The sequence below is a fragment of the Coffea eugenioides genome, chromosome 11 (genome assembly GCF_003713205.1).
Source record: "Coffea eugenioides isolate CCC68of chromosome 11, Ceug_1.0, whole genome shotgun sequence".
In the NCBI taxonomy this organism is placed as follows: Eukaryota; Viridiplantae; Streptophyta; class Magnoliopsida; order Gentianales; family Rubiaceae; genus Coffea; species Coffea eugenioides.
The window spans coordinates 33,698,103-33,710,616 of NC_040045.1; the positions used below are offsets into that span (position 1 = coordinate 33,698,103).

General features: G+C 36.2%; 1 protein-coding gene across 1 annotated transcript; it reads right to left on the bottom strand.

Annotated features, from left to right (window-relative positions):
• On the bottom strand, positions 1–10,800 carry LOC113754389 (IAA-alanine resistance protein 1-like). Its single transcript, XM_027298791.1, has 11 exons — positions 9,931–10,800; positions 7,006–7,089; positions 6,832–6,907; positions 6,234–6,277; positions 4,160–4,288; positions 2,814–3,094; positions 1,938–2,114; positions 1,680–1,787; positions 739–840; positions 551–595; positions 1–463 (listed from the first exon to the last, which is right to left on the bottom strand). The coding sequence occupies exons 1-11, from the start codon at positions 10,397–10,399 to the stop codon at positions 311–313; spliced, it is 1,668 nt and encodes a 555-aa protein (XP_027154592.1). The 5' UTR covers positions 10,400–10,800; the 3' UTR covers positions 1–310.
• Positions 10,801–12,514: the final 1,714 nt, after the last annotated feature.

Genomic DNA, 12,514 nt, shown 5'->3' on the forward strand with positions numbered 1-12,514 from the left:
TAAACCAACGCCATGGTGCACTTCGTCAATAGTCATTCAGGAAGCCAGAGGACATGCATTTGCTAGGAGTGATTCTATTTCAAGATCTCTCCTTAGAACCTTCCAATCTAACAACTAAAATTACAGCAAACATGGATGAGCATTCATGTTATGTAGTCTTAGTCTATTTTGTGTCAATTTGACCTGCAACTAGATGGCAAAAACATCATGGAACATTGCTGCTGTATAGCATTTTCACTTGGATGGACTTGTTTTTAAACTCATAGTGTTACACTTGATTACAAAAATACAAATCACTAGTTTATAGAGGTCATTCAACAAGGGAGATCCATAAAGCTACAGCCATGCCTGTCATCAATGACAATAATTGGATAGTGGTATTTTTTAAGGTTGAGCTGCTGCTATTCATCTCTGCCAGAACTCCAGCAACAGCAATGTAGATAAATCCACCAGCTGTAAATCCCTGAGGAAGAAGAGATATGGAATAAATGGTTTTCCTAGAAATACTCAAAACCGAAACTAAAATTTTGTGTAAAGTAACCATTCTTACCTCTATCAAAGACGACTGCCCAGGATCTTGATCGAACATCAAAACCTGCAAGGAAACAGAATCGAGATTATATTGGTTAGTTAATTTTCATCACCACGAGTACAAAGCACAAATAGGAGAAGCTTGTTAAAGGACGAAACAGGAATAAAAGCAGACTATATTTATAAATAGTCCTGCTAAGAGTTTACCAATGCAGTTCCGGCTAGCGCCACCAGTGCAGAGAGGAAGTTAAAAAAGAGGGCCTTGGAGACAGAAAAACCAGATCTCACCAATATCCCAAAGTCACCTATCTGTGCAACATGAATATACAGACTGAAAACCTTTAGCAATGATAGAGGACTACTCGTAAGATATCAACAAAAGCCAGAGAGGTACAAAATAAGGGTTGAGATAAGATCAAAGTTGGCAGTTTCAACTGCTTCATATTCCTGTTTAACATGGAACTACAGCGAATGCGGTAGAATATTTTGTCAGCTTTCTTGTGCAATAAGAAATAGTTGATACTTGTTTTATCTAGAGAACAAACATATTCTACTCACGACTAATTCAACTAAAATACAACGTGCAAGATCATATGACTTGGTATAGCACTAGCACTAGAAAGCCAGACAAAGAATGACTAAATTCATTCTGGGGGTGGCTGGCTAATATTTGAGGAACGTAGGTAGGAGGGAGACAGGCAGACAATGAGCAGATAACATTATTGTAAAAGCAAGATGGAACTAAGTTGCAACTACGTTGATATCAAAATAGTCCATCCCTATATATAAGGCATAGTACTGATAGTCTGCTCGGGACAAGATTTAAAAGAAATAATGTCAAAGAGTAGGTAAACAAGTCTCAGCAAAATAATTTGGAAAAAAAAAAAGCAAATGTCAAAACACATTCTTCTTTTCCCCCATGACTTCACCTTCTTCAGCAAAAGATGCACACAACTTTTCTCCTTCTGAAAAAAAGATCCCTACGCAGAATTGGGGGTTATAGGCTTGGTTTTACCCCTACAATCAACATGAGTGATTGTTTTGTTGTAGGAAATGGAACTAAACTCATACCTCATCTAATTGTAAAGTGACAACAACCAGCACATCAGAAGCATGTACACACAGAGAGAGAGAGAGAGAGGTAAGACCTCTTGAGGGAGTTCATGTGCAAGCAGAAAGAGAGTTCTCGACCATCCTCCAACGGATCCATATAGCAGGAAAGCACTACCCAGAGCCATACCATCAGTAAAATTGTGCTGCACAATGACAGACATTATCTTTGAGAATGAAAAAATTTCATGGGCAAATGCTAAATGACAAAAAGCATCTAAAAATCTCCATGCTAGCCTTAAAATCAATATTAAATGAATACAGGCATCAAGAAGTAAAAAAAGTAAAAATCATACCACACCATCAGAAATAAGGTTCAGATAACCAAAGACAAGATTTGATGACGATTTAGCTTCTTCTTTGTCTTTCAATTTTATATTATTTTTGGAGCCATTAGCGACAACTAGGTTATTTTCATCTTCAGTAGCCCCTGCATTAGCTTTATCTTCAGCGTTACTTGTACCAATATTTCTCTGCAAGATCAAGCACAATAAACAACTAAAATTAGCCATGTCATAGGTATAAGATAGTTTGGAAATCATCATAACCATTGATGTGCAGGTCATATTGCTATGGAAAAGAAGCAGAAGATGCAAAAGAACAAGTACAGGGTATGACATCCCAATTGTCCCTTTAAGCAAAAAGTATTTACGAAATTGATAGTGAAAATTGTACTAAATTCTCCTTTGCAGCAAGAAAAAAAACTACCAAATTCACAAGATCCTTGTGGAGACAATTTATGTAGTGGTAACGAGTTTAATATGAACAGATGCAATATGGATGATGTTCCTTAGCTTGCTATGTTTTCTTAAGGTAGGCTCTCTGGTGGTTCTTAAGAGGAGAACAAGAAAATGCTTTACAAATATAAAGTCGTGACTGTGATAGCAGAGTTCTTGATTCAAGTGATACAACATATGAATTGTTCCCAATTCAATAAGGATCTGTGAGTCTTAACTAATCACAAAAAATATGATCATGAACTGCTCTACCATCTTTTCTGTTAGTGAAGTAAATCTTAACTTCCTCTAGACACAGTAGAAACTGAACATCATAAGGTTATCATAATACAGTTATAAAAAATAAGAAAAGACAAACGACCCAGACACAACAGCACCCAACTGAATCTTTGCCAGCTATCACACAAGCAAAAGAGTATCATGAATTTAACCTACCTTCCGGAGAACAGTATGTTCAATTTGCTTTTCCTCTCCAGCAAGATTATTGGAAGAACTTCCATCCAACGCTTTTTCCTCAGATGGCTTTTCAGTCGAAGTTCTATGTTTCTCATCTTCAGAAAACCCCTGAAGATCCTCAGAAGCATCATTTTCAGTTTTTAACTTCATAGTTTGTTTATGATGATGATGATGGCTATGACCCCACACATTACCAGCTCCAGATGAATCTTCAACATACCTCACAAGCTTCTCAACAAGAAGAAACAATATAATACCAGCTGCAACAACAGAGACATCATTATTGCTTTGAACTAGTGTTAAATTAAGCCCAGATCACCAGTATTAATAGTTTAAGAGGATAATAAGATATTTTAAGCAGTTGAGGAAGTCAACAATACAACTTCACGTGGCCCAATTCCCAGGTTTAAGAATTTTTCTTTGCTTGGTTTAAAAAAAAAAAAAAAACTCTTTCCCATTTAGAAGGAAATTTTACACTGTACTATGATTTTTGTGGTGTCATGTTATTTGTAATGCTGATGAAAATCAAATAATCACTCACAAAGCATTGAAAAGTCAAAACAGTTTTTTCCCCCTAATAGATTTTGATGGTCTGAAGAACCAAAAGCTACATCCAAAAAGGCCAGCTCATAATATCTTTGTGTAAGTCCAGAGAAATTCAGCATTTGAGAAAGCGAACCATGACCCATAATTCATGTACAGCGAGTCTTGGAGACAATAAGGATGTCGTCACCCAAATACTGCATTTTGGAAATCTGAACGCTCCATAAAGTCACAGAAGAAATGTGGATTAGTCAATACAAGACCCAAGTGATTTTCATATTATGTAAAGCACCACCATCAAATAGTGGTAGCTAGAGGCAAGTCTCCCAACCCAAATGGAACAAATTACAAGACTACTATTGTTTAAGGTAATGATCAGATAGATGAATCTCTCAATCCTATCCTCAATCAGAACATATTTTGCAAGATAACTGCCACAAGAAAGTACTCTTCTTGAGGTAATACCATTTCATACTAAGATTTCAACTCCATTGCATATTTACTTTAACTAAAAATTTAACACAACTTAATCATCTTTTTCCTCTTCTCTTTTCGAGCAAGAACATCTTTATGTGACAAGCAAACAAAAGTTAAATGCCAGAAATCTCATTTCCTAACAAGTCATGCATTTGAAAATAAAATCAGAAATTTTGGACGTTTTGAATCAAATCCAAGTGAAAACAGAAGCAATATGAGCTATGCAAATGCATACTTCAAAATGGCACAATGTATATATAACCTCAGTAAGTCAGTAGTCTCTGTTTCACATGTTCCTCACTTACCCAAAATGGACAATCCAACAGAAAGATCCTTCAGCGAATGTGCATGTGATTGAAAATGCTCATGTCCAGAATGAACATGAGCATGAGCATGGTCCAAATGATGATCATGAGAATGAGAATGTTCACCACCTACAAAAATATGACTTAAAAGTTCAGTACCTGATTTAAACCACAATAATCCACAAGTACTTCACATTTGGAAATTCAAGAAGCTTCAAAAGATTGAGTTTAGCCATCATCGAGCAACGAATAAAAGCAGAAAGAAATTATTTCTATCGGCCTAACAATAGGAGGAACAAAACTTTTTGGTCCTAGGCCCGTTTCTCCAATCAATTGAAGTGAAAGGCAGATATAGTGCATCTTTAAGATGTCAAGATTTACTTCAGTGATGGAAATTTTAAACGTGCTGTACTTGGCAAATCACAGTTCGCAAATCTCCTACTCAGACTGGATTTCACAAAGGCTACAACAGGTAACCAAACACTTAATTGCAGCCCACGCAAATCATCTTGTGTTCAAACAAGGTCTTCTACTCAACACTGACATTTACATGTGAATTCATAAACCATGGGACTACTAGAAACACAGTTTCACTAACTAAAAAAATTATGTTTTGAGCCAAATAATTAACAATCAAAATCTTTGCCCAAGTATTTGTTGATCCTGAAACCAAAAAAAGTGTCACAGATTTCTACTAGAAAACTTTCCATGCTGAAGCCACCATTCAAACTTAAAACAGCCACTCAGCAACTAGAAAAGCATGCAAACCTCTCTGTTTGTGTGTTCAATGTGTGCCTTTTGCAGTTTTATTTATTTATTTATTTATTTTTCTGTATCCGTCAAAAACCCCAGAAGCAGTGTGGGAAATTGTCACTACCTTATTTAATTCACTTAACCCATATACATGGTTGTTTGCAAGGTAAGATATACAGATCCATGAAATATAAAATTTCCTGCATCTAAAAGCACTCCCCCCCCTCCCAACTCTTCTTTTACATTATTACATATTTTCCTACTCTTTCATTTTCTTGGCCTCAGTTTTGCCATTACCCAAGTCAACCAATTCTTTCAATGTCCATGGGAGATTTCCAATCATAAGCAATGCTCTGTATCTTCAATATACTTCCACCGCTATCCTGCAGTATAAAGCACTTGAAAAGTTTTTATTGTAAATAACTTTGTTTTCCAGCTATAAACTCAGGAATTCTAGATCAATGACACATAAATCCTCAACTGAGTGACAAAAGCTTTAAGACAAGTTTTCAAAGTCACATAAAACACAGAGATTGTTCTAATCTAGAAAATATGAAAGGGAGTTAACTGATAGGGTGGATATTATTCAATGACATTGTGCAGAAGATCCAGGCATCATGTTCATCTGCAATTTGGAAGAGGAGGGAGATGAGGATGAAAGGGATGAGACAACAACCTATAAGAATGCTCAGGCTGAAGATATAGAAGGTAAGATGATTTTCCACAAACTGGCAGTTTACTGTGAGAGTGAACAGCTGTAAACTAATTTTAAATTGAAAAAAAAACTGGGAATTTTTATACAATGGTCGAACATGAGGCTAAAATACACACACTATTCACCCTGAAGAAACAATTAACAACAAAAAGAAAAAGGTGCGCACAACTGGACACCAGCCACTTGTACAAACAATAATCTCCCCCTCTTATGGCCTGGCCAGGCCAAATCACAAACTTCTAGGCTTTCTCCAGGTACTAAAGTGAGCGCTCATCTGGAAAGGAGCAAAGTCCCCATACACAATATGTAGAAAAAGTAAGTATAAAAGAATCTCCCCCTCTTATGGCCTGGCCAGGCCAAATCACAAACTTCTAGGCTTTCTCCAGGTATTAAAGTAAGCACCCATCTGGAAAGGAGCAAAGTCCCCATACACAATATGTAGAAAAAGTAAGTATAAAAGAATCTCCCCCTCTTATGGCCTGGCCAGGCCAAATCACAAACTTCTAGGCTTTCTCCAGGTACTAAAGTGAGCGCTCATCTGGAAAGGAGCAAAGTCCCCATACACAATGTGTAGAAAAAGTAAGTACAAAATACTGATGGAATTACCAAAAGCATGAGGTAATTGGTGAAGAAAAGCATCCCCAACATAGCTCCAGCCTGCAGGTGCAAAGCCATACACAAGAATAAATTATGTATCAACTTAATGAAAAATCTACAGATAAGTGTCTCAAATCATCAATAATAGCAATACCCATAGTAACTAGCACATACTAACTCGGAACCTTCAGTTATTTGAAGATTTAAGCAAAAAAGGGGTTACAATCTTACAATGTCAGCCTGAACAGGATTTGCTGAAGGCTAAAGAAATGCAACATATATTAACCTATATAAAAAAAAGCAACTTATATTATCCCTCCAAATTAGCTAGACCACAAACAAAAGCATTTTTGTGATGACTGGACTTGGATATCATCATACTCCTCAAACAGAAGAACCATAACTACAGCTTTAAGATAATTGAGATTCCTAAACTTAATTCTCAAATCAAGATTCTGGGGAAAGATATACAACAATGATAACTAATTTATTTGCCATAAAACCATACTTAATGAGGTCAAAACGAGAAACAGCTGAGCAACTAGAAGGCTAAAAAATCAACGGCAAAAAGCAAATTTATGTTCTTTAAAGTACAAAATTGTCAGACTAGAAGGAAGGTGTAAAGAATCCAACCCCAAATAGAGCCAACGAGTCAACGGCCACTTTTGATGGCTTTCCTTGTGCTGCATGAGTGGCAAATTCAAGTATTCTGTTATCAGCAAAAAGGATATAGCCAAAAGAGATAAAAATAATGGAGCAGTACAAAATTCAAGCTACTTACTAAACAATATAGGCAAAATAATCAGGCAAATAAGAGAAGCCAAGCTCACCAAAAGTGAGCAGCCCATTGCGTGAATCCAAAGGCCTGCCCAGGAATCCAAAGAAATAAAACAGATTGAGCCTGTATTAGGAACTATCTTATATGTATTTAAGAAAAAAAAAATTAGAAACGCCCTGAACATGAAAGATGAAAAGCCCACATTAGTTGTAATCAACATAACCACAAGACCACGCACTACTATTTCAGGAACGTGATGACCACCACCACAGAACAAAGGCAGCAAATTAGTTAAGAAGTAACACCTTGGTCAAATTTTTTAGTTGAACAATCCAGACATATTCTGCTAACAGGGTAATGAATGCACAAGGCCACATAAGCACTGATGTGAGAGCTGCCAAAGAATCCTACACATTATGTGCTGAGCAATAGCCAGAACAGAAGCAGCCCACCAAATAATTTTTCAATCAAAAGAATCATTCTCAAATGCAAAGGAGCTGAAAGTAAATGATAAATACATCCACCAACCAAAAAGAAAAAATCTTAACTTAAACTCTAGTCCAAGCAAACAAATGATAGGCCTAGAGATGTCAAAATCACAAAAATTGCCGCATCAAACAAGTTAGCTGATATTTTTTTTAAAATCCAGAGCAACAACAAAGATTGCAACAAAAATCCTCTTGCCTGAACAGTCTATATGAGCAACCTTCAGAGTAATTTAAATGCCATATGAATTGCTAACATTTTCTTTTCCACCTAAATTCTTTGGTGAACTAACACCACACCGTAGTTATCGCGAAATTTCTCAATTAACATGTAGTCAGCATATAAAAAAAACAATTCCTCAGCTATCAATTTATCAACAAAAACACAATTGATAAAACAGATTCTAGGAATTAAACCATGAAGCCATGAAGCAGGTCATATCTCGAAACAACTTTCTAATTAACTCTAAATTAACATGAAGCTAAAATCACTTGAGTCAAAAAGTGCTTCGCTGAGACATTATAAACCACCTAAATGTGCTTAAGGAATCCAAATTAACCAAAAGCCTCAAAAAGTACAAGAAGGGAGCTATAATGATTCTGGAGACAATTTAGGTCAATTGAGTCATTGCTTTTAGGGATCCCCTTTGAGCACTTGTTAAACCTAAAAAGATGCCTACCCACAGCATTCCAAGTTGCCACATATAATAACAAACTTTTGAATGAATTACAAATAAGTTCATAACGGCCCCACCAACTTCAGTTGTGTTTGTAGGTGAGGTGCTTCAAGAAGCACTAGGAAGCTTATTTCTCTTGGGGAACTGCAGCTACGACCACAACATATGTTGACGTCCTTTTTAAGTAGGACAAAGTAATTTTGCCATCTTTCTCTTTTTCAGTGGCATAACTTTACTTCGGCATTCATTTTTATGTGGAAAAATGCACAGTGCAAGTTATACCAGGCACTTGAGTTTACACCTATAAGCTACTCCAAGCAAAGTAGCGCAGTACAAGACAAATTTCTTGACAACCATACAAGAAAGACAAACACAAAAATAAGCAGAACAAAAGTAAACAGCAAGAGAAAACCTTTACATGTATCAGTTAATTCAATCTGTACCAGAGGAGCAGGAGCTTCAGTAACAATAATCACAAGTAATACAAGATCATAGAGAAAGCTATTACTTGACCATAGAAACTAAATATGACAAAACAAAAGAGCATCCATAGGAGATAAGGCTCAAATAAACCAAATTAGTCTCTTGGCAGGTGCACATGAAGGCCCTAACCAAGAGGCTCTAGAATATGGACCCAATCAATAAAAGTTTTCCTCCCCTTTTCATAGCAATGCCAGCCGAAACTAAGAAAACCCAAAACCATCAAGTCTAATATTTACAATGCATCCTAAGGTTATATATTAGAGCAACATTCAGACAGCCTTTGCAGCATAGAATCTATTTTCGACCTGTTTGGCAACCAGTCTAGAACAGCTTTTGGAGTGACAAAATGCTTTTGTCAAATGTAACCCTTGATTCTCAAGAATCCTGTTTGACAAAAGCAACAGACCCTTACCTCTATTTTTGATAGTGTTATGGCTCCATGGATGGTCCAATACTAAACAAACAAGCATCGCCTCCAGATGGAAGCAGGTTCTCTCAGATGAGTAGTTTTGAACCATCTGCTAGGGCTTTGCAGCCCAAAAGCTAATCTTTTTACCTATCCGGCAACCTGTCGCAGAAAGACATCTCAGGTGCCAAAATGCTAAAATCCCACATTTTTTCAACCCAACAGATAAATCTCAATAATTGCGTCTGACCATCTTCATGCCAAACTGAACCCAAAATACCCTAAGCCCTGTTTCAGGCATCCTTTGCACCTCAAATGCTGATAAATGTTACCTATTAAGCAACCTGTCATAGAACTGCCAAAATGCTATAATACCACCTTTTGTCAAACACAACAGCCAATTCTCAAGAATTGCGTCGCGTGAAAGCCATACCAAAATGGCCCTAAAATACCCTAAACCCTATTCAGGACATTGTTTGCAGGCCAAAAAGCAATCCTTTGCCTACTTGGCAACCTGCCTTAGCACAGTAGCTCTGTTGCCGAAATCCTAAAAGTCCCAGGTTTTGTCAAGTGTGACCCCTAATTTTTTCCCCTATTTCTCTACCTGTCTCAAAGTCAAAACATTGTTTCTGCTGCCAAAATGCTAAATATCCCCTCTTCTGTCAAACGGGACCCCAAATTCTTGAAAATTTAAACCAACAAATGCTACACCCAAATGGCCCTAAATCAAGAACAATAGTTAAATTCATCCTCAAATGCAGAACGATAAGCATTATGTTCACCAACAAACAATTAAAGGGAAAATGACAAAAAAAATCGAATTACAGAGAGAGAGAGAGAGAGCAGTGCTGCTACAACGCTAGTAGAAGAAACTTACCAAGCCCAGAAAGTTCCTCATCTCCGGCAGCTATACCATGATGATGATGCTGATGCTGATGGTGGTCCCCACCTCCGAATCCGTACAATTTCAAATCCTCCTCTTCCGCCAACTCCTCCGGCAACTTCCGCCTCCCCTTTACCTCACCTCCCACGTCATCATGACGTCCATGATGATGCTCTCTCTCATTATGATGATGATGGTGATGGCCATGGCCACAATGATGGTGGTGATCATGGTCATGGGGTGAGTGTACATGGAAATCTTCATGGGCCGCCGTTACACCCAATCCATAAATCATCAAAACAGCAACAAAGACTCCAACTTTCAACAGCAAATTTTGGATCCGAAGTTCAATTAAACTTTCCATTTTCTTGCTCTTTTGTTTTTCTTTTTTCTTTCCCCACTCCAATTTTGGGTGAAAAAAAGGTATTTTCTGAGACTGTCGGTTTTGAAGAAGTAGCAGCATTAGCAGGGGGAGTTGACTGAAATGGAAAGTTCGGAGGTTATTAGAAAAATTAAGGGCGTGTTTGGAGGATTACAATTTAAGAAGGGCGGTTTTTGCAGGTGCCTTCAATGGTGATGAAACAAACGATACAGAAAAAGAGGATAATGATTCCTACAATGATGCCAAATGTAACTACATCCATTCTAACCAAAAATTCATAATTTTATTACACACAAATTATTAAACTGAAATGCTACTAAAATTCTAATTAGTGGGTGCTTTTTAAATTAGGACAATTAAAACAACTAAAATGAAAAAAAATGATAATTTGAGAAAAGGCCGTCATACGTGCAAAGGTGGAAGCTTTTTTGTATAAGCAGTGAAGCTAAGGATTGTGAGGGAATAAGAGGTGTAAGTTTGTTTGTTGGAAGTGTGGAAATAAGAAAGGGCTGTGTTGATGAGTTTGTGGAAGATTGCAGTGGATAATTGTAGCAAGTTGGTGAAGTGGACGATTCATGATTAATCATGGTGTGAAATGTGGAATTGAAGGTAGACACTTTGAGGGCTGGTTTTGTATTTCTTCCTTTATTTAAGTAACAAACAGCATGTGGTGGTTAAGAGCATCTAAGTTATTAAACTAGTATTTTGCTCGTGTCTTAGCACGGTCTATTATTTTTATTTATTGTATGTTTGTGTAAGTATGACTATTTAAATAAAAAATTTAACGGCGATTCCACATGTTCATTTGTAGTATTAATTGTCAAAAATTGATATATTTTAAATGTTTAATTATTATACTAATTTTTAAAAACTTCTTTACATACTTTTACTATAGTATACTAGTATTCGTTATTAAGTTTCAAAAAAAATAATATTCGTTAGATATTGTAACGCATGTCAAAAAAATAGATAGATATTCCCTTTTTTAGATATTCTTTTAGATAATTAAATTCTTTTAATGATCATAAACTTAGAATTACATATCCACACTTAATTAAGTATTAAATATCCAGCAATTTATTTTCTTCACTAACAAATATCAATTTCCAACAATAATCTATGATGTAACAGCTGAAAATTTTTTTCCACTAAATTAATTTACATGGATAAAAAAAATTATAGGGTTGATTGCATTTATCTCTTTTGAGAGTTGATCAAAATACAAATTAAACCCTGAGGTTCGGCCATATTACGCCATTGCCTTATTGATAACGATGTCAAGGCCCAGCAAACAGAACTTATGGAATGACACTAGTGCCCTCTGCTTGCTAGATTATATTTAAAGTGAAATACTAAACTGAAGATTTGTTCACACATAAATCATATGAACAAAAATAAGGAATAGCATCCATGGCTTGCTCAAAGTTCCTCTTCTACTACTATGTTGTTTCCCTCAACACCTTCCCTTCTCAACAAGTTCCATTATTCTTTTCCCTTCTTTATCTTCTTCTCCATTACACATACATGCACAACAGGAAATTAACAAATCAATTTAAAAGATTCAATTCTTCATTTTCTATTTTTGGTCAAATAATAAGGTGGTTTGTTTGTGATGTTATCTAGAATTGTTGTTTCTATAATTTTAATAGAGATGCAAAATTCTCTGGTGGAGGTGGCGATTTAGAGGCTAATAATAGGCAGTCTAAAATCAGTTGTAATGTTGAGGGATTTGGAAACAACATATTCAATGCAAAAATTCATCCTGACAATAAACATGGCTCAAAAAAGAATTGGGTGCTCTATGTCTGTTGCAAAGCGATTGTTTGTCTATTGCCTGCAGTCGGGTTTGAAAAAGAGAAAAGATGGAAGAGAATTGGGCCCAGGGTTGGGGGTCATTAGGGAATTTTGAAAAATCAATTCATACTGATTGATTAATCACTTAACGGTCAACGTGTGTGAAGTAACGGCAGCTGTCTATGGGCTATAGATTTATCAAGATGAGAGACCTTTTAGTAATATGTTGAAATATAGTTGAGAGGTCAAAATCATACAAAAGCAATAGTTTAGGGTTGTCTAGAAAGTTTCCTCTTTTAATTTTCAAACCATCACTTTATTATTTGGATTAATCTTTCCTTAATATAAAGGGTAAAATACACTAAACCCCCTTGTGGTTTGGGTTATTATCATAAAGCCTTC

Coding starts and splice junctions, on each gene's coding strand:
- LOC113754389 (XM_027298791.1), bottom strand. CDS start 10,399: ATGCTGCTACTTCTTCAAAACCGACAGTCTCAGAAAATACCTTTTTTT. Junction 6,278..6,831: donor TTCTTTACACCTTCCTTCTA/GTCTGACAATTT, acceptor TGCAGGCTGGAG/CTATGTTGGGGATGCTTTTC. Junction 1,788..1,937: donor ACCTTATTTCTGATGGTGTG/GTATGATTTTTA, acceptor GTCATTGTGCAG/CACAATTTTACTGATGGTAT.